This window comes from Phyllosticta citriasiana (genome assembly GCF_038021145.1).
Source record: "Phyllosticta citriasiana strain CBS 120426 chromosome Unknown IWZ02scaffold_7, whole genome shotgun sequence".
NCBI lineage: Eukaryota > Fungi > Ascomycota > Dothideomycetes > Botryosphaeriales > Phyllostictaceae > Phyllosticta > Phyllosticta citriasiana.
Genome location: NW_027117284.1, coordinates 518,722 through 545,227, shown reverse-complemented (window position 1 = coordinate 545,227; position 26,506 = coordinate 518,722). Strand labels below are relative to the sequence as shown.

At 54.9% G+C, this 26,506-nt stretch overlaps 12 protein-coding genes across 12 annotated transcripts; 6 read left to right on the top strand and 6 right to left on the bottom strand.

Annotated features, from left to right (window-relative positions):
- Positions 1-486: 486 nt before the first annotated feature.
- On the bottom strand, positions 487-2,046 carry IWZ02DRAFT_469737 (uncharacterized protein; the record flags this gene model as incomplete). The annotated part of the gene is made up of 1 exon (XM_066768747.1): positions 487-2,046. One exon carries the CDS (start codon positions 2,044-2,046, stop codon positions 487-489), a length of 1,560 nt encoding a protein of 519 aa, XP_066622201.1.
- A 2,063-nt stretch (positions 2,047-4,109) lies between these two features.
- IWZ02DRAFT_433290 (uncharacterized protein) lies at positions 4,110-6,022 on the top strand (the record flags this gene model as incomplete). The annotated part of the gene is made up of 5 exons (XM_066766282.1): positions 4,110-4,163; positions 4,208-4,345; positions 4,378-4,812; positions 4,901-5,316; positions 5,383-6,022. The coding sequence occupies 5 exons, from the start codon at positions 4,110-4,112 to the stop codon at positions 6,020-6,022; spliced, it is 1,683 nt and encodes a 560-aa protein (XP_066622200.1).
- A 2,381-nt stretch (positions 6,023-8,403) lies between these two features.
- On the top strand, positions 8,404-9,664 carry IWZ02DRAFT_452094 (uncharacterized protein). Its single transcript, XM_066767564.1, has 2 exons — positions 8,404-9,172; positions 9,224-9,664. The coding sequence occupies exons 1-2, from the start codon at positions 8,559-8,561 to the stop codon at positions 9,327-9,329; spliced, it is 720 nt and encodes a 239-aa protein (XP_066622199.1). The 5' UTR covers positions 8,404-8,558; the 3' UTR covers positions 9,330-9,664.
- A 43-nt stretch (positions 9,665-9,707) lies between these two features.
- On the bottom strand, positions 9,708-11,776 carry IWZ02DRAFT_377800 (FAD binding domain of DNA photolyase-domain-containing protein; the record flags this gene model as incomplete). Its single annotated transcript, XM_066764966.1, has 4 exons — positions 9,708-10,607; positions 10,670-11,227; positions 11,282-11,558; positions 11,619-11,776. The coding sequence occupies 4 exons, from the start codon at positions 11,774-11,776 to the stop codon at positions 9,708-9,710; spliced, it is 1,893 nt and encodes a 630-aa protein (XP_066622198.1).
- IWZ02DRAFT_271611 (mannose-6-phosphate receptor binding domain-containing protein) lies at positions 11,702-13,462 on the bottom strand. Its single transcript, XM_066763501.1, has 3 exons — positions 12,963-13,462; positions 12,375-12,903; positions 11,702-12,271 (listed from the first exon to the last, which is right to left on the bottom strand). Exons 1-3 carry the CDS (start codon positions 13,316-13,318, stop codon positions 12,110-12,112), a joined length of 1,047 nt encoding a protein of 348 aa, XP_066622197.1. The 5' UTR covers positions 13,319-13,462; the 3' UTR covers positions 11,702-12,109.
- A 48-nt stretch (positions 13,463-13,510) lies between these two features.
- IWZ02DRAFT_271570 (ergosterol biosynthesis ERG4/ERG24) lies at positions 13,511-15,221 on the top strand. Its single transcript, XM_066763500.1, has 2 exons — positions 13,511-13,738; positions 13,790-15,221. Exons 1-2 carry the CDS (start codon positions 13,635-13,637, stop codon positions 15,159-15,161), a joined length of 1,476 nt encoding a protein of 491 aa, XP_066622196.1. The 5' UTR covers positions 13,511-13,634; the 3' UTR covers positions 15,162-15,221.
- A 59-nt stretch (positions 15,222-15,280) lies between these two features.
- On the bottom strand, positions 15,281-16,514 carry IWZ02DRAFT_433285 (uncharacterized protein; the record flags this gene model as incomplete). Its single annotated transcript, XM_066766281.1, has 2 exons — positions 15,281-16,141; positions 16,173-16,514. The coding sequence occupies 2 exons, from the start codon at positions 16,512-16,514 to the stop codon at positions 15,281-15,283; spliced, it is 1,203 nt and encodes a 400-aa protein (XP_066622195.1).
- Positions 16,515-18,970: 2,456 nt separating this feature from the next.
- IWZ02DRAFT_452086 (uncharacterized protein) lies at positions 18,971-19,518 on the top strand. The gene has a single exon (XM_066767563.1). It carries the CDS (start codon positions 19,005-19,007, stop codon positions 19,398-19,400), a length of 396 nt encoding a protein of 131 aa, XP_066622194.1. The 5' UTR covers positions 18,971-19,004; the 3' UTR covers positions 19,401-19,518.
- Positions 19,519-19,850: 332 nt separating this feature from the next.
- IWZ02DRAFT_433283 (uncharacterized protein) lies at positions 19,851-20,612 on the top strand (the record flags this gene model as incomplete). Its single annotated transcript, XM_066766280.1, has 1 exon — positions 19,851-20,612. One exon carries the CDS (start codon positions 19,851-19,853, stop codon positions 20,610-20,612), a length of 762 nt encoding a protein of 253 aa, XP_066622193.1.
- A 607-nt stretch (positions 20,613-21,219) lies between these two features.
- IWZ02DRAFT_452084 (uncharacterized protein) lies at positions 21,220-22,544 on the bottom strand. The gene has a single exon (XM_066767562.1). It carries the CDS (start codon positions 22,522-22,524, stop codon positions 21,715-21,717), a length of 810 nt encoding a protein of 269 aa, XP_066622192.1. The 5' UTR covers positions 22,525-22,544; the 3' UTR covers positions 21,220-21,714.
- Positions 22,545-23,041: 497 nt separating this feature from the next.
- On the bottom strand, positions 23,042-24,902 carry IWZ02DRAFT_271528 (D-galacturonic acid reductase). Its single transcript, XM_066763499.1, has 4 exons — positions 24,774-24,902; positions 24,559-24,721; positions 23,719-24,508; positions 23,042-23,653 (listed from the first exon to the last, which is right to left on the bottom strand). Exons 1-4 carry the CDS (start codon positions 24,795-24,797, stop codon positions 23,389-23,391), a joined length of 1,242 nt encoding a protein of 413 aa, XP_066622191.1. The 5' UTR covers positions 24,798-24,902; the 3' UTR covers positions 23,042-23,388.
- Positions 24,903-25,242: 340 nt separating this feature from the next.
- Positions 25,243-26,464, top strand: IWZ02DRAFT_271519 (uncharacterized protein). Its single transcript, XM_066763498.1, has one exon. The coding sequence runs from the start codon at positions 25,413-25,415 to the stop codon at positions 26,391-26,393; it is 981 nt and encodes a 326-aa protein (XP_066622190.1). The 5' UTR covers positions 25,243-25,412; the 3' UTR covers positions 26,394-26,464.
- Positions 26,465-26,506: the final 42 nt, after the last annotated feature.

The window sequence follows — 26,506 nt, the reverse complement described above, 5'->3', positions numbered from 1 at the left end:
TGCTGGACGAAGTTCACTAATTTCATGTGTAGACGAGCAGTTTGTTGAATCATTTTGAATTCGGTTCCTGTCTTCCATGGTGCAGCATCATGCTGCTGGCTCTGCAACTCTGACAAAGAGGGGCTGAACAAAGAAAATGCGTATCAAAGGAAACACCAGACCATGCTCGAAAAAAGCAACCAAAAAAACTTGCAGACCCAACAAGAAAGTGCTATGCAACTGCTTTTCCGCTTTCATGCAGATACAAAGAAAGCTCCGGACCATGATCGAACCAAGAAACCAAAAAACCACAAGAGGGGAGGCCCAATGTAAATGGGCCGTACGGGCTGTCTCTACCATACAAAGGAAACGTACGCCGAATCATCGTCTAAAGGGGAAAGTGGAAGAAAGTACTGCGAGCCAACAAACATAACTTTACTGCGCGTCATGTGTACAAGGGAAGCTTTCTCAGACTCAACGAAACTCCTCCTGGATGGCTCCAGTCCTCTACGAATCCCAAATAGGGCCGAAAGCGGGCACACCTCTCGACTCGAGACCGTAGACGATCATCTTGGTGAGGCTGGGGTTGCTGATGACAAAGACGGCCTCGGCGCCAGACTGCTTATACAGATCGTAGGTCATACGCAGCATGTCGGGGCGGCCCTGCTCCTTGGTGTTCCAGATGATGGCGTCCTTGTCGGCCTTCTTGACCATGTCCATGGTGGACTGGCCGAAGATCTTCAGAGGGTTAGGCGCGCTCCACATAACGCGGCAGTTGGTGCGCTCTGCGTCGCCGAGGTTGATGAAGGAGAGGATGGGGCCAATGCCGGAGCCAGTGCAAACGAGGACGACGTTGCGGAAGATGGTCGCCATGGCCAGGACACCAGCCTTAGGGAGACCGCGGAGGTAGTACTCGCGCTCCTGGTTGTCGCCCATCTGAGCCTTGGTCCAGTCGCCGGCGTTGGACAGGACGATGGACTGTCCGTTAGGATCAGCCTCGGTGGGGTTGGGGAAGGTGGCGAAAGCGTGGTACTGGCCGAGAGGGGTGGTGGCGAGAGCAACACCACGAAACTGGCCCAGCTTCTCGCTAAAGGTCAAGCGTATGGCGTGGTTGGACAGGTTCTCCGACTTGAAGGGAACCTTGCGAAGAAGGAACCAGGGGTAGATCAAGTGGATGGTGATGATGATCTGGTACCAGAAGGAGGGCTCCCGGATGACGGCCTTGCCAAGGGTGATGTTGTTGGCGACGCGGTTGTTCTCAGCAAGCAAAAGGACCTCGGCCCAGAAGACTGCGACGACCGACCAACCGGCGAAACGGTGGACGTACTCGAACATGTTGTGACGCTTCGCGCGCATGGCGGGATAGGCGAAGATCAGGATGGCGACAAGGAGCGTGAAGAGGACGTAGGTGAGGGCGAGAACGACAGGCGCTGCCACGGCGAACTGGCCCTTCACAAGCTGATAAGTCAAGACAGCAGTCAGGAGCACGTACCAGATACTTCCGCTGACGGCCGCACCGCTGTGGACACCGCCATTCTCATAGCACTTGGCGATGATGCGACGGAGCCTCAGCGGAGTCCAACGCGGCGTCAACCGGAAACCGTCGTAGATGGTGTTGTTGATGTAGTCCTGGCGGATCAGGATGGCGATACAAAAGTTGCTGGCAGTGGCCGTGGCAAGAGGAGAGGCGGGAACGTTGAGAGAGCGGTAATGACAGACGAGCCAGATGAAGGCCGCAAGGTTGCCGATGAGGATGAGAGAGAACAGGCGGCGGTAGACGATGAAGATCTTGTGGCGGAGGTTGCGAACAACGACTGGGTACTTCTTCTCTGGAAGGTCGGTGAAAGCAACCTCGTCCAGACCGTCCTCGCTGTCTCCCTCCTCAAGCTTGACGTTCTCAAAAACCGTGGCAGTGTTTTCCGTCGAACCACTGGCCAGCGTCATGGCCGAGGTCGCAGGGGTCTGGCCCCTATGACGACTACGACTACGACTGGCATCCCTTCGGACAACACTCCCGGTGTTGTCGTCGCGGGTGGTCGACCTCGATGATCTTTCTTCAGAGGACATGGTGTTGTACAAGCGCTGCTCGTATGCTGCGAAGTCGATTGCGGTGAATGTGTTGTAGTAGGGGTAATCCTCAGCGCTGTCCTGAGCCTGAGGATGGAGAGTACCTGGATGGTTTGGTATGATGATGGTTCCGAAGCGCCGGTTGTCCGCATTCTTTAAAGACATTCTGACCTCGAAGTCGAGGTGTTGTTCGGGTTGTCGAGGACAAAGAAATGAGTCGAGGAAGCTTTCACAAAGACATTGAACTGTCGCGGCATTGGAAAGTTCAAAGGAGCGTCGAAAAGACTCAACAAAGAAGGCTCAGCGGAGAGGCGTCTTGGGTGGCGTTATGGTGGTGGTGGAATTTGTTGTTTGGTCAAAGGCCAGCAGCGGTGGCGGAGGAAGTCTTCCAACGTGTGTTTGTTGATGGATCGCGCAGGCCGGCCTCTGCTTTCGCCGCACCGCTTGGGCCCAAAAGACCAAAAATAAACGAGGAAGATGAGACGAATGGAGGTGACGGGACCACTCGAGGTCGGGGGCAAGGTGAGTAGACCAGTACTCGGACAGAGGATGCATGTTCATCAATCTTAATTGACGATGATCCAGCGCAAGAAATACTCCGTCTCCTGGAGCACTCCATTTTTGTCGCTGCAGTGCGACTTGGAAGGTCTAGCCTGAGCTACATGAGCTCGCTGGACGGGACTCCAGCGTCGGAAACTTGTTCCTTCGTTGGCACATTGAAGCATTTGGTCACTGGCCTCCACGATATTCTAGTCCGATGCGCCACCAAATGCTCCGCCTCGTCAAGTCAAGCTGACCACAGCTTCGGATGAGAGCCAAAAGTGGAAAAAAGGCTGATATTCCTTCCATACAGGCTACGTAGTCAAGGCTATGGTCAAAAGGTAAAGTCCTTGTCTAAGATGTGCTGCAACTTTTGCGCAAGCTCACTAGTGTGCGAGAGGTCGGATGACAAGCCATCTTCCTTCTCGTTGCTTTTTCCGATCCTGCACCAGCGCCTCCCAGCCTTATCACGGCCCTCATGCTCAAGCCACAGCGAAAATCGCTATTCATTGTTTCTTTGAGCATGAGGGTCACTTGAAAAGATATTGTAGTACTCATTACCCTCCCAATCGCCTATTTTCGGACTTGAGAGACAAAGACCGCGGAAATGGGCTTGGACCACCAGTTCGTGCCTCTCGCAGAACTTCTTGAGAGGAGTCCAAGCCAAGATACACATTCGGCAACAAAGCCTCTCAAAATTTTGGGGCGCGAAAACGCCCCCTGAGTTTGCTGATCGGGTGAAATGGAGGACGATACCTGGCTCCGTTGGTGTCCGAAACATCACTATGGTGGTCAGAGAAGCTCAGCGCGGAATCTTGGAGGGCAGAGCAAATGAAAAGGCAGTATGACGGCGATCAGCGCAGCTGGGCTGCAGGACGGACCTATTTGCGGAAGTGAGGGGAGCCGCATGATTGGCCAGGGTCGCAGTTGTTTCCTAGCTCACCAAGTCCTCTACAGTCTTCGAGTGGCCCTGTTGGATGTGCTTGTCCAGTTTTTGTTGTTTTCGTCTTTTCATGTCATCATGCAGGCCTCTAAAATTGTGTAGGCATCGCATATCTGTCGTGCAAGCTTGCTACACTTGAGAATGTGTCCCTGTTAGATACATGGCCCCTGGAATCAAGGTAGGCTTATGGTTAACGGCAGCAAGTTCGGAGAACGATTTTATGGAGGCTCACTGCACCTTGCACCCGATAGTTATGCGCGAGTGCTGTGAGTTAGCTGACTGGATTCTCAAGACAGAAGAGGGCCAGGAATCTTCGCGATGATTGTTTGGCTCATTGACAAGTCCTTCGGGGCCATCACAAGACATCATGTCGTTTGCTGTCCCAACGACCTGGTTTCAGGCCGTGGCGTTTCCGGCAGTTTCTCGACAAAACGGCGTGGAGGCATGTTTATCACGCCGGCGCTTCAATTTTAACCTCCATAACTTTTGATGCTTTCTGCCAATTTTTCCATCATTTGAAAATCTTTCAAAAGACATACCTCATCCTGAAAGGCGAATTCATCGCCAATTCTGTCTTTTGATGGACTTGCTATCTTGGACCCTTGGAACGACAGTTCCAAGTCCGGACGCTCCGGTAAGCGAGCAGGACTATTTGGAAGTTCCACTGAACTCTTTTAGCTTCTCATAGACGCAACCAACCCTTCGCAATGGCTCTCCTTCGGCATGATTCGAAGTGAAGTCAGGAAACACATCGCGGGCTTGAAAGCGATTGGTATCAAGAAAGGAGATGTGGTCTGGGTAAACTGCTTCAACGACGTAAGAACGCCCCCAGCGCCTTGCCCCTCCAGACGCTAACAGAGCAGTTGCGCTACTGTGTACTGTATCTTGGAATTATCGGCACAGGTGCCATATTTGCAGGCATTACTCCAGCCTCAACTCCAGCGGAATTGTCGCATCACTTTCGAATCACCGGTCCAAAGCTTATCATCGCGGAGCCTGGACTCTTGAACAAGACGCTATTGATGGCAGAGCAAACGGGGTTGGACAAGTCGAAGATTCTTACCTTTGACACTGGCAGTCTCGGTGCAATCCCTGGAATACGGAGCTGGCATACACTTTTGGAGCATGGCGAAAGTGACTGGACAAGGCCCGAGGACCCAGAAAAGACGGTCGCAACGTACAGCGCGACGAGTGGCACTTCTGGTCCTCCAAAATGGGCGATGATTTCTCACTCATATCTTGTAACTCAAGCAGCTCTTCACTGCTCAGAGGAATTGACAGGAGTAGGTACCCAATCCTGGAGTATGATATCTAACACGCCCGAGGGTCGATTGTTCCAGTCGTCTAACCAGTGCTGACACGGATATCCAGTCGACTCGACTCTTCATGCTCGCGCCATTCCATGCCTTTGGATCGCCAATAGTTCCAGCCAGCATCCGTCAAGGGACTCGCACATACATCATGCGGCGGTACACCGAACCCAAATTCATCGAATACATATACCGCTTCGGCGTTACCGAGACATACATTGCGCCCCCGATCCTGCTGTCTCTGTCCTCTTCTCCACAAACACGCGCCGGTCATCTGAAAAGCTTGCGGAGCATTTGGGTCGGGGGAGCGAGTGTCAAGTATGCGCAACAGAGGCCTCTTTACGACTTCTTAGATGAGGCAGCTTCCATTCGTTCAGTGTGGGGTATGACAGAAGCGGGATGGATTACCTGTGCAAGGGACAAAACAAGAAGATGTGATGACAGTGTTGGGCAATGCCTGGACGGATTTGAACTGACGTGAGTTTCGCCAAGTTTCTTTGCCTGGATCTGTGTGCTGACAGGCGCTTGAAGGCTGGTTGATAGGACAGGAGCTGTTATCACGGAGGACTTCATTGGTGGCGAATTGTTGGTTCGCGCTCCACATCCGTTCCTCGGTTACTTGGAGAACCCAACTGCTACCGCAGCTGCTTTTACTCCTGACCGCTCGCTCGTCCGCTCGGGCGATATTGGGTGTAGACACACGGATCCAGAGACCGGCGTCGCCAGCTTCTACATTATCGACCGCGTCAAGGAGCTGATCAAGGTACGCGGATGGCAAGTCTCACCCACAGAGATTGAGAGCGAGTTGCTTCAGCATCCGGCCATAGAAGATGCCGCCGTAACAGGAGCGACCGAGGGCAATGGCGTCGAGGAGTTTGTCCGGGCCTACGTCGTCCTCAAGCAGCGCGCTTCGAATTCTACGGCAGCCCCTGAAATCCGAACGTGGCTCCGCGAGCGTCTCTCCAGCTACAAGCTGCCCCAGGAAATTCACTTTGTCGAAAGCATACCACGCAACAGTACGGGCAAAATCCTGCGGCGTGTCCTCCGCCATGGCGTACAAATGCGCGTCACTGAGGCTGAATCGGGACCAACGCTCAACGACGTCAACGGGAGCCACAAGCAGGGACCCGTGAGCCCCACCACCGTTTCACAGCATGTTGGCTTCGAGGCAAAGTCATCGTAGCCTCGTGCTGGAAAGGTTGCCTGTGCTGAGTAGCACGGCGGCCACGTCTGCGTGCCGCGCGAGGGGATGCTACCTGTCTGGGTGGCAGCGGTTGTGTTAGCCGGCTGCGGTCGTGGGCAAGCCTGGTAAATAGTCTGCTCAGAGTCTGCATGCTTTCAGCTTCCACTGGGAATGGGGGCGCTTTGGAGATAAAACTGTCGTTGGTGGACTGCTGCGCCATGGGTCTCTGCATTCCGTTCATGTGGAGTTTCCGGTCTGCCTTCTTCTTTTCTCGTAGTTTGCAAGTCACCTGTTTGTCTATACGTCAAGCGAAGACAAACTTACCGCATTTCATAATCTCAACGCCTCATGTGAGCGTCAAGCATCGGGCGCTCGGCACCGCTCTTTGCTTTTCCAGCCACGCTCGCAAGACAGCGCGCCTGACATCCGTCACGACGTCCATTGTCTCTGCGGCATTGTCAGCCCCACGATCCTCCATCATGTATTGTATTAGATCGACGACCAGCGATTGCGGACACTTGGCGTAGGTTGGATTGCTCTGGAAGTCCCATGTTTCCATTCAGCCCTTTTGACACAACAGATGAGGAGGCTTCCTGATTGTGTGAGCGGTAGGTGTAGGGAAGCTCGATCACTTCTCCAAGTGTACATGCTTGAATGTTCTAAGTTGCAAGCCGCTGAACTTGGTGTTGTGGGCTCGCAACTCCACCCTCGCGTATCAACACCAAGGGATACACTCCCGTGATGAGCCTCCAGATACTTACATAGTGAACACCCGCACACATTTGGATGTTGTGTAGGAGATAGCAGCTTCGTAGTCTTCGCACTATAGATTTAGCCCGGAAAAGCCTTTCACAATGCTATACCACACTTCACTTACAAAGTTCTCGGCGTCTTGTTGACCAACGACTCATCGCCAACGACTCATCGCCAACGACTCATCGCCAACGACTCATCGCAGCAGCGTATGGAGCATCCTGTAAAAACCTTTACAATGGCTCTTCTTCCGCCTCGACTCCAACACCAATTCCCAATCTCTCACAATGCCTACCACACCACAGCAGCAGCAGCACCAGCAGCAGCAGCAGCACCAACTAGCGAGTCGTTCTCTGGCGTTGGAGCACGTCAGGGACGACGAGAACTACGAGGTACCGGAGCTCTATCGCAACATCCTCCCACCCGCCACACTCGACCTCCTCAGGGAGAGCAACGCACATCCCTCGATCCACACCCGCGCCCGCAAGCAGCCGGCGCACCTCAAGCAAGCGATGGCGTGGGCCAGCCAGCCGTACAGCAACTCCCGCGCTGACGCCGCCAAGCTCCTGTTCCGCGGCAACAAGGAAGCCCTCAAGCAGCGGCTGTGCGAGTGGGTCGGGGAGCGGAAGGACTACCTGGAGAAGGACACGCTGTGGTGGACACTGTACAATCGAACAATGGACGATTCTCTGAGGGAGCTCAAGCGCACCAGGCCCTTGAGCCAAAAGTTTACCATTCTCTGGATGGAGTTGATGCTGATGACCACCACGAAAGGGGCCATTGAGGTAAGTCAGTTTGGTCAAAGCGTGCTGTAGCCCAGAGTTTACTGACCCATGAAGTACCAGGACAAAAAACTAGAAGTTTCCGAGCTCGATCTCGTCGCCGTTTGGCTGTTCGCGTCCTCTCTCCCTTACTGCGGTCTCACGATCTCGGGCTGGGTTGAGCGTGTTGCGGAGTTCGCGCAAGACTTCGCCAGGTTCCCCCAATCGGTCTCCGAGGCGCAAGAACACAGCCTGGAGGCCGAAGTGTTCGTCACGCATGCGCTGATGCAGATCACCAATCACCAAGACAACGATATCAACATCAGCGTGAGGGACCAGTTGAATCATGTTACCAACATGGCGAGGTTCAAGAAGTTGGAGATCGAGCCGTTCGCGGCTATTTTCGAGCCTCAATTGAAGGCGATCACCAAGAAGGCGGAGAAAGCACAGAGGAGGGAGGAGGAGAAGAAGGCCAATGCCAAGGCTCAAAGCAACCCTGACGAACTGAAAGCGGACGAGAAAGAGAAGAGCGAAGAAAAGGAGAGCGAGGAAGAGACTGCAGCCGCATATCAGGCCAAGCTGAGCGCCGACTCTCAGCGCGCCCTCGAGGGACTTAAACGGCTAGGCTTGACAGCAGCACCGAGACAACGCGGCGGAGGAATTGAATGAAAGCAGGCTGATGGATTGCACGATGGGTTCAAGGACTACGATGCTGAATAAGCTGCGGCAAAAAGGACTGGAAGGGCAGGATAGGTACAGGAAAGGACAGGCACTAAAGGATTTCGACGAGAAAAATGGATGACTTCGATGCTGGAGAAGGGAAAAGACTTGGAGGAGAGGTGATGTTGATGCTTCTCCATGCCAGGATGGGAAGGCCGTAAACCGCCCCGCCCCGCCCCGCATGCCATTTCCGCTCCGCCTCCAATCGGTTCCACAACAAAGGACAAAGGGAGGATTCCGGTACCACCTATCCGCGACAACAAGTCAGCCACCACAGCCGCGCGAACCAGACAAACATCGCCATGGTTTCAACACGCAGCCACCCATCCGCCTTTCCACCTCCCGAAGCTTCGCCAACCAAACGCGCCAGCAGCAAAGACCCAAACCCAGCACCCTCATCGCGGGGCCCAACCATCAATGACAACAATGCGACGCCATGGCACCACGCGCCGCGGCGCGCAATCCTGTATTGGCTGTACATCTCGCTGCCGCTGGTGACTTGGGACGCGTCGTACGTGTTCCTGCGGCCGCACTCGATGCCGGGCGGGTCGCTGCACGCGCCCGTCTTCTCGCCGTACAAAATCTACTGCGACGTCGACTACAACTACGGCTGGCCGGCCTGGGAGGACGGCCGCGGCTTCACCGCTGCCCAGAGCCTGCTCAACGTCGCCGAGACGCTGTTGTACGTCGCTTACCTGGCGATTGTGCTGCGGGCACCCGCGACGGGCAATTCGCCCAAGGCGAGGAAGGTCGTCCAAGGCTCTGCCGCTGGCAAGGCTGTCATCATTGGCTTTACGGCTGCCGTCATGACGTTGAGCAAGACGGCGCTGTACTTTGCGAATGAATATTACGGAGGATGGGAGAATATCAGACACAATGACTGGCCCACACTGATTGCATCATGGATCTTTCCCAAGTAAGTGAAGCTTTTTCTTCGATCGCCTCCCTCTCGCTGACCGTCCCCTAGCATTATGTGGGTCATTTTCCCTACGTACATGACCTACTACTTTGGCACCGAGATTGCGCGTGGACTAGAGGCCGCGACTGGATCGTCCTCCAAGAAGGCACAGTGAGCGGCCAGACAAATGGTGGTGGATTGGCGGGCGGCGAAACTCTTAATGAAAGCTACGAGCGATACCCACTTGAGAAGAGATGCGCGAGATTGGGATGGGAGGAACGGCGTTGCGCACAATCGCGAACCTGAACTTGGATCGTTATTTCCTATTCGTGTTAGTCCGACTTATGGACAAGAATCAATTCGTTGCAATTCGGCGTCATATGGCGTTTGTTGTACTGAATACTTTGTTTGCTCTTCGTCCTTTTTTTGGTTTCTACGAATTTCGTCCTTAAATCCATGGCACAGCAGAATGACAGAAAGTACGTGGACTCAAAATCATCGAAGTCCGAGTCGTTTGTCTGTACATCGTGTTCGTCTATATAAATCTGGCCGTCTACTTCTTCGCCTTCTTCACAACTCCATCAAGAGTTCCCTGTCCCGCCTGTCTCTTCTTTCCCGCGGCGCCGCCCTTCTTTGTCTTCGACCCAGCCTTTTCTGCACCGTCACTCTGCGCGCCATCCCCTTCTGCTAGACCCTCAGCATCATCAGGGAAAAGCTTCCTCCACGATCCATCCATGACGCGCTTGTCGTTGCCGTACAGCCCGACGCCATAGGCATCCTTCATGCCTTTCAAGCAAGCGTCCCTCCGCTCGCCAAAGTCAAACATGGGCTCAGGATACACCTTCATCTTCCCGTCCTCCTTCTCAGACCCATCGCCCTTGATCAAACACCCCCACTTCTTCTGATCCGCCACACTCGCCGTCCACGGCTCATAGATACACTTGTCCGAGAACTTTGCCAGCTCGGGGACATAGCGCCTCACAAAGTCGCCGCTCTTGTCCCATTTCTTGGGGAACGCGACGGGGCTGTAGCAGCGGTAGAACTGGGCGAAGAAGGCCGTGCAGCTGAGCCACTGCCAGTTGCCCGCATTGCACGCCGACTCGTGGTCGAGCAGCAGCTCGGCGAAGACGGCCGCCCCGCGCTCCCACGAGATGTAGCAGCCCCCGCGCGTCAGGAAGCACGCCACGGCGTGCCGTCCTAGGTGCTCGATCCACCCTTCGCTGCGCAGTTGCCGCATCAGCGCGTCGATCCAGGGAAAGCCGGTCTGCCCGTGGGCCCAGCGCTGGAATTGCCGCTCGGCTGCGGACGAGTCGATGCTGTAGGAACCTGTGGCGCGGTTGGTCGAGGGGTCAATGGTCGACTGTAAGTGCCAGGGGATGAAGCGACACGAGGGGTTGGCGTGTGTCTGGTGGAAGGGGTGTCCAAGGGCGGCCTGCGCGCCAAAGTACATTTCCTGCATCTCCTCAGTCAAAAAGACGGTTCTGATATCACCTGAGCAATGGGAGTAGTACTCACACGAAAGAGCAGCTGGCCTGTCAAACTGGTTGGCGGCTGGGTCGCCTGCACCTTGTGCTTGCCCTTCTTCCACTCATCGACAACGTCTTGCACGCGCCAGTAAAACTCGCGAACACCCAAGCTGCCGAAGTGCAGGTGCGCGCTCAGCAGCGTCGTCGACGCAGGAACTTCTGTCGGCGCGCACTTGGGCTTCTCAAACGTCGCCGTATACTCTTTGTCCTTGCACACCTCGGCCAGCCGCTGGAGCGCTAGGCTCTCGCCGCCGCGGTGCGGCGTTGTGGCGACCGGTAGCCCCAGCTCTTCCATCGTCGGCACCGCGAAGTCGCCATTTGGACCTGCGAGCGCTGAGAATGATTGCTCTTTGCTCTCGCGAGTCTGGCTGTTGATGTCCGGATCTGCCGGCGGCCTTTCCTGATCAAAGTCCAGCGACGTCTCGCCAGGGTCGGGCAAAGACTTGGGCGCCGGGATGGGCCGTGGCGGCTCTCCGAGTTTCTTTGCGACGGCCTGCACCTGCGAAATGCTCATGGTTGGTTTGCCTCCATTTCCCTTGACGAGCTCCTGCATCGATAGTTAGGAAGACGTTCCTCTGGTTCTAGACACGGCGCCGCTCACATCTGGATCGTACAGCGTTCGCCCAACTTGGACGATGACCTCGACGCCGGCGTCTTTGGCGAGCTGAACGATGCTTTCGTCACGGTCTCGTGCGTACACGTCTGTGTCTTTCTCAAAGACCAAGTGCGAGACTCGCCACGATTTGAATAGCTTGGGAAAGAGCGTTTGTGGGCCCTCGCGAATGACGAATAGTTTTGCTTTTGAGTTGATTTTGGTTATCGATTCGGAAAGATCTCGCTGGCAGTCGAGCAAGTATTGCCATCTGTTGGGTCCGTTTCTGAAATCATTGTTAGTCGGTGGAATGAAGCAATTGCGAATCAACGCATTGGAGGCATACCGCGCGCGATATACATAGTGGCTATCCCATGTCCAGCACTGCCAAAGACATTCTGGTTTGAGGTCAAGCGCAGCTTTCAAAGCCGGAGAGTCGTGCAGGCGCAGGTCAGTTCTATGCCAGTAGATGACGCGAGGTCCCACGACTTTTTGCTTGTTCATGACTTGTAGAGGCGCATTGGAGAGACAAGGCGCCGTGATGAAGGAGACAAAGTGTGGTAGCAGTGTGGAGCACAAGAAGGAATGAATCAGGAACTGATGACGGCATTCCGAGCGTAGATCGTGCCGTCGCAGGAACAAAAGATCGATCCAGATCCAGCCACGAGCACCCTTGTTGCGACCCTTGCCATGCTCTTGGCATATTGCTGCAATGTTTGAATTTTGGGCATACCTTGTCCTTGTCATTGTCATATACAAATGTGAATCCTGAAAATCTGCAATCCAATCCACGCGCTCCAAACTCCCTGCCTCGAGACCTAATCGTATGATGAACGCTCAATCATTCCACGATTCGTCCAATTCGTCAATCAGACGGTTTTCGTCGTCCGAATCGCGTCGTCGCGAAGTGACTCTGTCACCACTAAACGAGACGCGGTTGTACCCCTGGCGGCTCGGGAAGAATCGAGCGCATGACGAGGTAAGGATAATAAACATATCCTGGATACGGTCAGCTCAGGGCAAACGACGCGCGCCTTTTCAACGGCAGCCAAAGAAGCAACTCTGGTGTAAATTTTGTCTAAACCCGTCTACACCGACTTACACTTAAAAATGTCCAAATCTGGTTCCAGAAGGAGAAATTGGGAATCTGCCGCCATCCGCGCTGGTGCATCACGGTCCGCTGGTAGACGCAGCCTCCGACAAAGTAGACCAGAACTGCGATCAATGCAATGACTCCAAATACTCCTCCTGGCCCTAGTTGTTGGTTGTCCACTTCGATTCCTCCACAGGCAGCCTTGCTTCTGGCCTCGAAGAAATATGTGCACTCGTCCGGACTTGCGGCGACAAAGGCGACATTCACCTCGTTGGGAGCCGCCAATGAGTCTGTTTCGCAAAGCAGGGAGATGACGGTGGACTTGCGGCGCTTGTCAGACTTGTAGTCCGGGTTCTTGGAATATTTATCGTCGTCGTCGTCGTCGTCATCGTCATCTTTTTTGGTCTTCTTGCTCTCCCAAAGGTCGTCGAGGTCGAAGCCGCGCTTGGTCGCGTAGGTATCTGAGGAGCATGGCGAGCCTCCAGTGTATTCGAGGACGAGCTTCCTTCCGCGAAAAATGGGCTTGGAATTTTCTTGGCTGTTGCCGCCTGACAGTTAGCTTTGGCCTTGTATGATGAGGAGTTGTGGGAGGTCAACCCTATTGAATATGTTTTGCCATGCGAGGTGTAGTACGCGCTCACATTCCTCCAGCTGTCATTGTCCAAGCCGACGACATCATCCAGCTCCTCAACAACGGGCCCGCAAAAGTTGAGGGTGAAATTTGCGGGGTAGTCGTAGCCCTTGGCGTGCCAGCTTTCGGTGTGCTCGCCGGACTTTGACTTTTTCTTCTTTGAGTCGGAGGGTTGAACGTTTATGGGATTTAGGTCGAAGAAACGGTCGGTGGGGGACTTGATGGTGCATGGCTTGAGCTTCTTCTCCTTCTTGTCGTCCGAGGCGGAGACGCAGGCGGAGCACAGCGCAGCGGCGAGGGCCAATGTGCTGGTTAGCCTCATAATGGAATGGCAGATGGCGGATCCTGCGGTAGCGACAGGCCAGATAGCGTTGTCAAGAGTGGGTGCAGGTGTTGTCTAAGCAGTTCCGGTTACCTTACGTAGGCGTCGAATCGTCGAATCGTCGAATCCCTGGCTGCCCGTCTCGCGTCCATCTTGGCGACGGGGGGGAGCTCCAGCGGACATGGAGTGGACCCTGCAGCCAGTGGCCTCATCCGGCACCAACCCATCCGGCGCCATTACACCTAGGTATACATCTCTCTCCTCGTGGCGCTCTGCGCTTCTCCATCACCATCGCCGCTGGCCCAATCGATCCATCATGGCCGACATCAGACAGAGGCGACCCCAACCCACCCATTCTGGCGCGTCCGTCGCCGACGCGTCCAAGGACAAACGCGAACATCCAATGGAATTCGGCGGACCGTGAGTGGCTTCGAAAACACGCATTGGATACCACAATTGACTCTCTTCCAGCATAGGTGCCCTCGGTGTGACCCTCGGAACCCCTTTTCTCTGCTACCTGTTTGATTTTTTCTGCAACGACATATCAGGATGTCCCCCGCCGTCGGTCCTCCACCCGTATACCCTCTCTCTGGAACAGCTCAAGCAAGAGGTTGGCTGGCAAGGCCTTTCCAATCTGGTCAACACCAAAGCCTTCGTCGCCACGCTGGGCTACTATGTCCTGAACCTTGTTCTCGGCAAGATTTTACCCGCACAAGAGATTGAGGGAGTCCAGCTACGCTCCGGCGGCCGACTCAAATACCGTTTCAATGCCTTTTCGTCGTCTGTCGCTACCGTGGCTCTTCTCGCAACAGGTACCGCCATCTACGGTGCCCAGTTCCCCGTCTGGACCTTCATATGGGACAACTTCATTCCCATTCTAACCTCCAACCTCATCATCGCCTTCGTTCTGGCTGTTTTTGTCTACGTGCGCAGCTTCTCCGTCAAACCGGGTAATTCGGACAGCCGCGAACTGGCCGAGGGCGGTCACAGCGGCAACATACTATACGACTGGTTCATTGGACGCGAGCTGAATCCGCGCATCACGCTCCCCATCTTTGGCGAAATCGACATCAAGTCATGGAACGAAATGAGACCTGGCCTGCTGGGATGGGTGGTTTTGGACCTTGCCTTTGTCGCTCGCCAGTACAGCTCCTACGGCAAGATCACAGCCAGCATTCTCATCGTGACATTTACGCACGCTTTCTACGTCTTTGACGGCCTTTACATGGAGCCTGCAATTCTGACGACCATGGACATTACAACCGATGGGTTTGGCTTTATGCTCTCGTTTGGCGACTTGGTCTGGGTACCATTTATCTATTCGGTCCCAGCTCGTTACCTGGCAATCCACCCCAAGGAGCTCACGTACTTTGAGATCGCTTGTATTCTTGCCGTCCAAGGCGCTGGCTACTGGATCTTCCGCGGTGCCAACAACGAGAAGAACCGCTTCCGCACCAACCCCAACGACCCCAAGATCCAGCATCTCAAGTACATGGAGACCAGGTCTGGCAGCAAGCTCCTAGTCACTGGATGGTGGGGCACCGCTCGCCACATCAACTACCTCGGCGATTGGCTCATGAGCTGGTCGTACTGCCTGCCCACTGGGATCGCTGGTTACATTGTCCTCAACGCTCCTGACGCGTCTGGCGCCGGCACCAAGGTTGAGCCTGGCGAGGCAAAGGGCTGGGGCATGTTGATCACGTACTTTTACATGATTTACTTTGCTGTCTTGTTGATCCACCGCGAACTCAGAGACGAGGCCAAATGCAAGGCCAAATACGGCAAGGACTGGGACGAGTATTGCAGGAGAGTCCCTTACAAGATTGTCCCTTACATCTACTAAGATCAAACATGGGATCGATTCGAACATGAACTTCCAAACAGTTGAATTGCCGGAGCATCCGTGGTTCAAAGAGGGAAAAACCTTCCAGTGAACAGCTCTGAAAGCAACCCTCATCGTACCTAAAAATCGAATTTGAGCTTGAAAAGATTGAAGGGTCCATTCGGCCCTTGCGAAAGGTAGAGCTCCTTGTGGGATCCATTGGGCGAGTATTCTGGATGAGCATGGCTGCCATAGCCCGCGCCCCATCCGCTCAGGAGGCTGTATTGCGAGCTCCAGGGCCCCCACGGATTGTCGGCCACGTACATGTTGGTAAACGACATGTAAATGGTGCAAATCATGACGTACTTCTGGAAGTAGTTGGAATAGAAGACGGAGCCGTATACATTGCACGCAAACTTTCCAGAGCCTTCCGCCGTTTTCATTCCAAATTGGGTGGTCGAACCAGGTGGGATAGTTCCGGGCGTGCCCCAGTTGGTGAAGTCGTTGGCCTGTAGGAACTGATATTTTGTTGCGTCAAATGCGTCGTCGCCGGCCTTGACTCGACCGACCACGATGCCCGTCGGCCCGCCCATCGAGTAGCTGTAGATGTAGTCGCCGTCGCGGAGAATGGAAAGTAGTCCCATCTGCACGGCATTCGGGCCACTCAGCAACGGGCCCATGCGCGTGGCAATCGGCTTGGTTGCGCCCAGCGTCACAGCAACGACAGCATTGCCGCGATCAACGTACGAGCCATCGCTGGCGCCTCGCCAAATCTCACACGCATACGCAATGCCATGAGTATCATTGACAGCCGCAACATTGCTCGTGTCCATGCCCCAAGCCGTCTGCGGTGCCTGAGGGGCCGGGTCCCCGGACCAGGGCAGGGCAAAGTTCCAGTCCTGCGCGTTCTGCACGGCCGACGTATTGACCGTCATGACATCCCCGGTGCCATAGAACGCCGGCCCCATGGCGAAGCCGCAAGCAGTCCAGTCTGGCAGGCACTCCATGTTGCCGCAGTTCCACATCACTCACTTGCCCGCCTAGCACGCTGCTGCGGCACTTGTCGCCCCCGAAGCCCTTGGATCCTACACTGCCGGTGAACTTGAGGTTGCCAACGTACTGGATGCTCCATTTGGTCCCGTTTTGCGCTTTGAAAGTTGCCGGGTCCGGAAGCGTGCCCGTGGGGTATGTTCTTGCGGTGGAAGATGCGGCCGCGGCTTGGACAATGGGCGTATTCGAAATAGTCGGGATCGTGGGTGTCGTAATTGCCTTTGACGAAGAAGCTGCTTTAGTGGACCGCTGTGGAATCACGAAGCCCGCCGAAACGGTCGACAGACAGGCCGAGGCCGACAGAAAACATGACAGAGTATGCATTCGAAAAGAGCGTGGAGGTAAGGAATGGACGGGCAGAGTCTTGCTTCAACCCACGAGATAATGACAAAAGGAGGACTGGGAGCTGCACGGTAATCTACAGAACTGCAGCAGTCCTCTGAGGACGAAGCGACTTATACTGAGTCCAGGAATTGGATGAGGAAACCCACCGTCATCACCGTCACAACGGTGGAGATTTTTTTCCGATCCACCTTCCTTTCGTCATCACCAGCTTCGACAGGGCTGCACACCGTCTTCGATATGTCAAGGGGCAGCTTTGAGGCTGGATAGATTAGGTGAATTATCGAAAAAGCTAGACTTTTTAAGGAAGACTAACTGAACGCTCCACAAAGCTTTGCTTGTGGCGTCCTGCCAGGGTTTCACTCGTCCCCGTTGACCCTGTGCCGATGAGAGAAAGGTTTTCCAACCCAAATGTGCTGCAATCACAACTAAGCAGCCACAGTGGGTGTCAACCGCACTGGAAGCTCCCTGGCCGCAATGGGGATACAAAATGACTGGTACCTCGGCACAGCCGCAGCTCGAGGACTGCTCTCAGAATCCAACCGCAGTGGCAGGTTTTGTTCGGAACCCTATATTAGGTAGCCATTTGAGCGATTTGAGTGGCTGTGCGGGCAACCTGGGTGTGGAAATTCAATCCGCATCCCCCTTGGAGGTCCAAGGACTTGCTGTATGATAAAGTCCCGTTGTTTTCCCACAGATGGAGCAGGATTGGCAGGATCACGCCTTTCTCTTTGATGTTGCGAATCGAGGAGACAGACTGTCCTGAAGGAAATGCTTGGGGTCCTCCATCCAGCGGGTCGCCATGCCGAGCGTGTTGGTCGCCATGCAGCAGTCTGTTCCGTTGCCGTCCCGTTGTTGCTTTGTCCATGGCAACGCGGTTCTGAAACGTATTTTTGAGACGGACGCGCAAGCAGAGGAAACGTGGCTGTAGCAGAATTTGCGGTTTTCTTCTTGGGGGACCGATTTCGCTCGTGTCTACCAACTCAGCACTGACTTGACAACAGAGCGAAGGGATCCATTCCCCAGGCACAGGGGCACGGAGAGTCAATACCGAGTTTTCCCCACATAGCAAAATGTGCCGATAAGGATCCAGGGTACGTCTACCATGTGGTCGAAATCAAGGGATGAAGGAGCTCGGCCGAAGGACGCTTGCGGTAATGGTTTTCCCCAGACTCTCTAGCCACAGCACTTGCCACCACCAAAAGCTCCTTATATGCTGACGCGGGGTCGACCATTCCGGACTAGCCACCAGCTGTTGTTTTTGTTTGTCTGTGCAGCAGAGCTTGGCTGAAAAAGTAGGTTGTTTGTATACAACTTTTGCGTGGCTGTGTTTTCTCCCCATGCTACTGGACTGAGTCCCTTATTCAAAGGAGCTCGGTGCGCGCTAGGCGCTGCTTTCGACCGTAAGGACGACCACACGAATTGAAACCCGACATGGAAGGTTCTCGCGGACTGTAAGGAATGTTCAGCTGCGGGGAAGCTAGAACTACACGATCGAACGTCACCAACCTCCGGAAAGAAAAGTCCACGGTAATAGCTCCACCACTTTTCTTTTTCTCTTTGGCTCTATGAGGACCCGGGAACACAGAGAAGCATTTCAAAAAGAGCAGCTCCCTCCTGGACAGTCAAGAAGAGGACAGTGCGGAAACCTGGTCAGGACTAGGAAAACTATGATAGCTCGGGTGAAGAAATAGTTGGAATCGAATAGTTCAGCTCCACGGCCTCTTTGCAACTCACCCTCCAACTCAATCACCACTTCCATTCAGGTCGCCGTTCAAATCTTTCTACGTCATGGGTTCTTCTCAGCACCCCGGAGTCATCATGAACTCCGGCCAAAAGCAGGGCCATTTGATCCCACTTTTCTGGTCCGTCATCACAAGTGGACCCCCAAAGCCAGTCAAGGATCATCAGGCCTACAAAAACCGTGTCGTCAAGCGGGAACGCGCCCACAGTGTGGGCGGCTTCTTTGACATTTACGCCAACTCAATGCGGCACATGCAAAAGCCGTCCGAGTTTGCCATTTTCGAAATGGACTGGGACGTTCCCGAAGTCGACGACGAACGACTCGAGGACCTCAATGACCTCTCTCCCGACGCAGTCGAGGTCCCGGAGCAGGCCATCGAAGTGGCGGCGGAACCAGATGCGACGCAAATCGCGGCAAGAGGACGCTCCTTGCTGATCGAAGAGTCTGATCGACTAGAAGCCAAGTACAGCACCCAGACACTATCGGCTGACCAACTCGGCGAGATTCTGGATGCAGCCTCGCATATCATGGAAAGCATCGGCAAAACGATCACACGAGCAGAGCGCTACGCGTGGGAGCGCGAGCTACATGGCATCCGGACGGACCCATCAATGCCCACCCACCTCCCGAATCTGCTGAGATGGCGCATGAGAACCCACGACCGTCTCAAGCATTGCGCTGGCTGGGGCGCAGCCGAAAGCCAGCGCCGCCGCCACTTCGACAACCTCATGTTTGCCTCGTCCCGGACCTGGCCCGTCTACAAGCACTGGTTCCCTTCAGCTTCTGCTTGCTTCGTGAGAGCGTGGCTGGCCCTCGTCTACAACGGCGCCACCGGCCTGACGGTCGACTCTAGCCTATCAGACCTCTGGAACGAGCTTTTTGCCCTCATCCAGGACATTTGTGCGAGCGGGCTCGAGGATGATGCGGTTGGACAGGCCCTGGAGATTCCCGTCGAGATTTATCACAATCTGGTGTATGAGAATATCAAACTGGGCGAGAGGTTGTACCGCGGCGCCATTGTGTCTTTTGACGGCGCCTGGTGGATGGACAACAACGTTTTCGCGCTGGAGCACAAAGTCTTTCTCGCGCTGCGTGGTGCTCAAGGCCTAGTATCGTCTCACTAGTGGCCAATTTTTTTCGAATTCGGCAGTTTCTGGGGCATGCGGGAAAAACTTTGGAATTTGTTTCCGACTTTGCTTCATTTCGTTACATTTCACTTCCAAATTTCAAGCCAATCCCCACTCAACACCTGCCCTTTAGGCACTTTGCAGTTAAGCCACACTCTGGAACAGTCGTCCAGCACCGCAGCTACCGGTATTTCATCTCTTTTCGTTACTTCGTCATCGCAAGCATTCAAGCCCAACAGAAAGCCTCGCTTCGGGAGTTTCAAAGCTTGCTACCGCCGGTGGACTTGAAAGCCGCCATGACTCCATGATTAACGTGCTACTGTTGTACATCGCCTGCACCGACTCCCTTGGCCCCTTGAACCCCTGATCCACACACTTCTGAAAGTCCTCAATGTACCTGATGGTGTTTGCCAGGTGCCAGGGGCCCGTAGCCTCGCTGACCTTCTCATGTCCAGGCACAACGACGTCGGGCTTGAGGTCCTGAATCTTGCGGACGCTGGCAATCCAAGTCTGACGCAGCTCGCGCGTACTGACCTCGCCGAGCTGCTGGTGTACGTCGCCAAAGACAGCGTCGCCGCAGACGGCGAGCCTCAGCGTCGGTACCTACAGCACCGAGCAGTCGTGCGTGTCGGGCTGTCCGATTCCAATGACACGCATCTCGTGCCCGTCGACGCTGAAGACGCCGCTGGCGGGCAGCGGCTCCGCCTATGCCGTCGGCTGATCGATTTGCCCCGGGAAATAGACGTTCCAAACGCTCGCAACCGCCATGTCGTAGTGCTCCTTCATGTACGCGACGGCGCTGGCATTGGCGACGGCTTGCGCGCCCGGCAAGCGGCGCTGCAGCGTCGGGATGCCGAACCAGTGGTCAGCGTGGCAATGGGTGATGGAGATGTAGCGAAGGCTACTCGAGCACCATGTACCTGCTGTCGACGGGCGACACGTACGCGCCCAACTCGCCGCACTTTGGCCACCTGGTCCAGGAGACGCTGCCCGACGGGACGCCGCCAAAGTGCTGCCGCGCGCCCCCGAGCTCGCCCGCAACATGGCCATGACCGTCAGTCCGCTGGCGTCGTACATGAATCGCTGCCTCATGTGGCGGAACCCTGGGTCGGCAGAGGCCGCGCATTTGCTGGATTCGGCGGTGCTTTCTCATATGTTTACGGCGCGATGAGTTCATGTTTCCCCCTTTCCCCCCAGAGTTCAACTTGATATGAGGAGAGGATACTGATGGAGGAAAAATAGCGACCAGCAGGAAGGCGTCGATGCGTTTATGCAGAAACGCAGGCCCAACTTCCAGACCACGGTCGACGACGACGCGCCGCCCAATTTCCCGTGGTGGAACGAGATTGACACTGGCAGGCGGCGGCCGATCGCTGCAGTTCCGCCTCCGAAAGGAGAACTCAGAGGGATTTATCATGAGTAGTGGGCATATAGTGAGGTAGAAGACTGCTATTTTGGCGTTTATTGGACTCGAGTTTCAAGATTAAACAAGTGAGCTTTGGTTTCAAATATTGGTCTTCTCATCCCAGCGTGAAATTACTGCGTTGGGTAGAAAGTCTGAATAAATATCCATGACAGGAAGATGGTGAAGTCCTTGCCATTGTTTCGTAAGGGGCTGGCCTTGCGCAACTGGATAGAAACACAGACTCTGGGTTGTCGGTGAGTGCTTTGGTTTGTGGAAGCTTGAGGACGTTCACTCCATGTAGTCAGTCAAAATATGAAGGCGGTCTACACACTGCACGTGTAAATGGAGGGCATGAACCTTTTCCCCTTTTTGAAGCCTTCCAATTTACCCAAAGCCTTGGGAACACTGTTCGGTGCTTACTATTCGTGTCAAAATCTCCAGCAGCAGCGCATTTTTCAGCAAGCCTAAATCTAAAAACTGTATAATCAATAATCACTCTATTTGCCTTATCTCTCCAATGTCTCCTCTCATTGGGTATCTTACGTTTGCTTTTCTAATCCAACTGCGCCTGTTATAAAACACAAATGCCGCGCATGCTATGCCACAATGCATGTGGGAACAGAAATAATATGAGAAAAACGCGCCCGAAGAATGCGCCCTGTGTATGTAAAGCCTTGGGTTCGTAGATGTGTTGTGAAGAGGGGAGCGGGAGTGTTGTGAAATGATATCGTTGGCTCACGATTCGACGAATTGGAAGAGCCGCCAAGGTTCCGGGCCTCAGTGGACAAGATCGTTTTGGGGCTCTTTGGAGTTGACGGGAAGGAGAAAAGCCCGGTGATGGAAGGGACAGGGTGGAAGGGGTGACTGGATCCAGTCCAACCACATGGTGCGTTCGGCGCGTTAGTCCTATCGGTGGTGTGGGTTCGCGGCAAGCATAGCAACCTGCCACAAGTTCCCGGGCCAATCATCCCAGTCTTCATGCATCGTGTCGGCGGCCGAGGCGGTGCTTTGGTAGCGGCTGTTGGTGTTGCGCCGCAGCCGCTCCTGGACCCGGACGCGAAGGTCCTCCAGCTTGCGAACGACGGTGTTGAAGCGGTCAACGAGCCTGACACCGCTCCTCTGCTCTTCCGTGCGGACCGCCAGCTGCCCGCCCGTCAAGTGCGAGAGCTGCTTGACGATGCTGATGCGCTCTTCCGGGCCGGAGAGGAGCTCAGCGCCCCGAGCCGCCGCCAGGCTGAGGACCAGGTACGTGCCCCGGAGCTCTTGGTCTCGGATTCCACTGACTTTGCTGTTGAGCTCCTGGAGACCACCGAGATCAATTTCAACACGCCTAGCGATCCACTCGAAGCGTCTGCTCCTATCGGACTCGAGATCCTGCTCCATCCATCCCAGCCTGTTCTCGAAGCGCTCGAGATCGGTCTCGTGGACGGCACGGGCACTGAGCCAATCCACTGCGCCGTTGACCAAGCTTTCAATGCTGCCACAACGAAGCAGCCGAGGGGAGAAGCCGCAATCTTCCCACCATCTGACGCTCTGGTCGAGAGACAAGTTTGACCCGTGCCTGAGCCAGGTCCTGGACAGCTCTGGCCCGAGATCAGGCTGCTCCTCGCATGTCCAGGGCGCTTCGACCACCTCCAAATTTGGCCCGTCAGCAAGATGAGGGCCTGGGTTGTTGATCCAGGCCGTAATCAACCGGTATGGGAAGGGGAGGACCATGCTGGAGGGATGATGGTGGTCTGTTCATGTTAGCTTTGGTTTGTGTGAGACAACAACATCATGACGGCATACCTGGGGGAGAAAATGGGGGGGGGGGGGGTCTTCCTGAGGTAGCAGGAGTTTTTAATGGAGAAGACTTGGTCTGAAATTGTGAGCACAAAGTTGCTGGTAGAGGAGAGCACCAATAATACCGTGTGATGAAGTCTTCCCAAGCTTTGGAATTTCCGAGAGCACTTGGAAAACAAAAGACGCTTTCGGGGGTTGGGACGAAGGGAAGAGGCCTGGAAGTGAAAGACTTTCAAGGGTGGAATCGAGCCCTTAAATGTCGATTTGTGATTTTGTTGAGTAAGTTCGACCATGGTGGACATGGTCAGAAGCGCAATGAGGAAAAGAGAGGCGATGAGAAGCTGCCTGGTTCGAACTCGAATCCTCTACGCTGATGTTCAATGTTGTGCCTGCCATCAGTCGGTGAAAGACACACATTGGGTGCCGTAGGAATTGTTTTTCTCAGGGTGTGTCTTCTCTAGTAAACAACATTATAGGGACGCGTAAACAAGGCAGTAAACGACAGCTCCCTGAGCGCACCCATGGTAGGTAGTTAGCGAGCGACAGCTACCGAGCTTCATCCGTAGTAGTGCTATAGTAGGTAGGGAGGAATGGTACATGGACCAGATTCTTGTGACGACAGTCGTTGGAAGACAAAAGATTTCCATAATCTGACCGACAAGGATGGCGACATGTTGGAACGCAGAAAAAGAACCGCAGTCCCTTTGTTCCTTCTCCGGAATTCTCCATTGAACGAACCATGACCAAAACATGACCTTTCATGGCATGCAACAGTGACTGAGCCTCTTACAACCATCTCTACTTCAGGGTCCAGAGACCCTCTTTCTCAACAATCTCTATGGGGCGGTTCTCGTCCAGCGACCGGCGACCAGCTTCCAAAATGGCACCCGTCGCAAGGGTGTTTTTCAGAGTTGGCAGGCCTCGTGCATCTAGGTCATCCAGAGACACCTCGCCAGCTTTGAGCTCGTTGACTGCATCAACAAACTTTTCGAATGAAATGTAGCCGTATCCACTTTGGCCCGCAAAGTTGCCCTTCTCATCCGGTGCGTATTTCATGTAAAATCTGCGAGCGAGCAAGCATCAGTATCGTGTGGCCCTGGCCTTTGATGCTGCCCAGAGCTGACTTACGGATTGTACCACATCAGCCCTCCGTCATCCTCAGTCACGTCGTAGCCTCTCTTGGCTTGGTTTGCCCTAACCTCTCCCTTTGATGCCATGTAGTGAAAGTACTGGTTGCTGTGCACACCGGCCTTTTGCGGCGCCGTCCAGCTCGCAGTGTAAACTCCCGTGGCACGCTTTGAGTCATCGTCTTTCTTGACCCAGTCAACAAGCAACGTGATGGTGTCCTCTGTCTGCGGCGCGCATCCCAGATCCGTGGCAATGCCCTTTGCGCCGCTCGCCGTGACCCGCACGGGCTTGAAGTCGGGTACCATGGATGCGTTGACGTCGATGTGGTGGGAGTTCAGGTAATAGCTAATGTCGCTGTCCACTCCGGCCCAAGCTTTGAACGTCTCGAGCTGCGACTTGGGTTGCGACATGTAGCTGTAAAAGTAGTTGAAATCCCCCATCTTCTTGGCCTTGTAGCGCGCGTCGGCGTAGGCTGGGTCGAATCGCTTGTGGTGTTCGACGAAAACAAAGACGCCATTTTTGCGGGCAGCGTCGATAAGCTTCTGGTGGTCTTCCAGTTTTTGGACAGCAGGCTTGGTCAGCAGAACATGTATCTTCCGCTCGATGGCATACAGCGCGATGGGGTAGTGGGTGCTGTCAGGGGTAAAGATGGTGATGGCGTCGCCGGGCGAGAGAGCGTCTATGGCTGCCTTGTAGGCTTCCGGGTCGCGCTTGTCATTGGCCGGGAAAGAGTCAAACGCGGTATCGAGACCATTGTAGACCTGGGTGATGTTCTTGTGCAAGTGATCGCCTGGAATTGTTCAGCGGGGCTAAATGAGCGGCTTGCGGGATTGTGCGTACGAATGGCCGGGAATTTGTTTCCCGAAGTGCCCACCATGGACAAACGGCCAACTTTCCCTCGCCTTCTCAGGTCAAACAGGGTGAGGCCGACGACGCCGACTTTTTTGTCTGAACCAGACGCACCGCCACCGACAAAGCCGGTGGTGTACTCACCGGTTCCTACCTGGGGACGCGGTCAGCATGATTAGGTGGAAGCAAGCGGGGCACAGAGTTACCATCAAAACATTGAGAGGCGCCATTGGATCGAAGGATGCGGGGGAACGAGAGACGACGAGTCAATGAAGACGAGAAGAGAAGCGGGCGAGAGGAGTTGAAGAAGCATAATCGCGTTATGGATTCCCGGTTTGCGGCGGAGAAACGGGGGGGGGGGGGAGAGAGAGAGAGAGAGAAAGAGAGGGGGGGGGCAGGTCGCGTCGAGAGGCGTGCGGGTGGGGCAGATGTGCAGCGGGGATGCGGCTACCCCCCACGCCTTCTGATTCGCGCGAAAACTACTCCGGCCTCATCATCCACCTGACAGAGTCCAGTCGAGTCCAATTGAAGCCAGAATCCCACGCCCAGAGCCCGCCAGAAGAGGGCCATACTGATTGGGCCCTAAGGTGCCATCGCATGATCCACCACCCTCCACGTTCTTTCTTTCTATCTTTGATCCGCCAGTGCCGCCCAAGTCTCGCTGAACTACCACCTTAGGTAACTAGCAAGAGTGGGCTTGTGACCGGCAGTCGGCATGCCGACGGACGAACAATGTCAATATAAAGCTGCCAGCCCTCGGCCAGAGCTAGTCCCACCTGCTGTCTTTCTTCTTCTTGTTTTGCTCGCCGATCCCTGAGGCGCATTGCTGGATTTCCTCCAAAACCATGTCGGAAAACGGGCATTCAAATGGCGCTTCGAGATCCCGCACTCCTTTGCGGCCGGGAATCTACTCGCCGACAATGACCTTCTTCGACCCCTCAACCGAGGACCTGGACATTGCCACCATCAAAAAGCACGCCGTCCGTCTGGCCCAAGCTGGTCTCGTCGGTCTCGTCACCATGGGGAGCAACGGCGAAGCAGTGCACCTGACGCGCCCCGAGAAGACGGCGGTGACGCGGGCAACACGAGAAGCCCTCGACGAGGCCGGCTTCAACGACGTACCCGTCATCGTGGGCGCAAGCGAGCAAAGCATCCGTGGAACCATCGAGCTGTGCAAAGAGGCCGCGGACGCCGGCGGCGAATACGTCTTACTGGTGCCGCCCAGCTACTACCGCTACGCCATGGATGAAGCTGCTCTCTACGAGTACTACATCAGCGTGGCCGACGCATCTCCGCTGCCCGTCGTTATCTACAACTATCCCGGCGCCGTCGCCGGCATCGACATGGACAGCGATTTCCTCATCAAGTTGGCCCAACATGCCAACATCGTGGGAACCAAATTTACGTGTGGAAACACGGGCAAGCTGACCCGTGTGGCGCTGGAGACGGACGCCGTGACGGCCAAGAGCAACGGCAGTGGCTACATGGCGTTCGGTGGCATGGCTGATTTCACGGCGCAGACGGCTGCGAGCGGTGGTTCAGGCATAATTGCCGGTGGCGCCAACGTCCTCCCCAAGACGTGCGTCAGGGTGTGGAACTTGTGGGCCGAGGGCCAGTACGACAAGGCCATTGAGCTCCAGAAAGTCCTGAGCAAGGGAGACTGGGTGCTCACAAAGTCGGCCATTCCGGGGACCAAGTCGGCCATTCAGTCGTACTACGGATATGGCGGATTCCCAAGAAAACCCCTGAAGAGGCTTAGTGCAGACCAAGTCGAAGCTGTGAAAGAGGGTGTGAAGGAAGTCATGGCGATTGAGTCGAGTCTTTGAGAGACGGATTCTGGAGTCTTTTCCGTGAGCGTGCGTTGTGCAAGAAGAGCATTCTGATCATAATGGAAGTTTGGCTCGGTGTTTCTGCTGTATTCCTCTAGACCGCGCATACG

Coding starts and splice junctions, on each gene's coding strand:
- IWZ02DRAFT_452094 (XM_066767564.1), top strand. CDS start 8,559: ATGGTTTCAACACGCAGCCACCCATCCGCCTTTCCACCTCCCGAAGCT. Junction 9,173..9,223: donor GCATCATGGATCTTTCCCAA/GTAAGTGAAGCT, acceptor ACCGTCCCCTAG/CATTATGTGGGTCATTTTCC.
- IWZ02DRAFT_271611 (XM_066763501.1), bottom strand. CDS start 13,318: ATGAGGCTAACCAGCACATTGGCCCTCGCCGCTGCGCTGTGCTCCGCC. Junction 12,904..12,962: donor GGCAAAACATATTCAATAGG/GTTGACCTCCCA, acceptor AGGCGGCAACAG/CCAAGAAAATTCCAAGCCCA. Junction 12,272..12,374: donor AGATTTGGACATTTTTAAGT/GTAAGTCGGTGT, acceptor GACCGTATCCAG/GATATGTTTATTATCCTTAC.
- IWZ02DRAFT_271570 (XM_066763500.1), top strand. CDS start 13,635: ATGGCCGACATCAGACAGAGGCGACCCCAACCCACCCATTCTGGCGCG. Junction 13,739..13,789: donor CCAATGGAATTCGGCGGACC/GTGAGTGGCTTC, acceptor ACTCTCTTCCAG/CATAGGTGCCCTCGGTGTGA.
- IWZ02DRAFT_452086 (XM_066767563.1), top strand. CDS start 19,005: ATGTTTGCCTCGTCCCGGACCTGGCCCGTCTACAAGCACTGGTTCCCT.
- IWZ02DRAFT_452084 (XM_066767562.1), bottom strand. CDS start 22,524: ATGGTCCTCCCCTTCCCATACCGGTTGATTACGGCCTGGATCAACAAC.
- IWZ02DRAFT_271528 (XM_066763499.1), bottom strand. CDS start 24,797: ATGGCGCCTCTCAATGTTTTGATG. Junction 24,722..24,773: donor CGCCTCTCAATGTTTTGATG/GTAACTCTGTGC, acceptor CCGCGTCCCCAG/GTAGGAACCGGTGAGTACAC. Junction 24,509..24,558: donor AAACAAATTCCCGGCCATTC/GTACGCACAATC, acceptor GAACAATTCCAG/GCGATCACTTGCACAAGAAC.
- IWZ02DRAFT_271519 (XM_066763498.1), top strand. CDS start 25,413: ATGTCGGAAAACGGGCATTCAAATGGCGCTTCGAGATCCCGCACTCCT.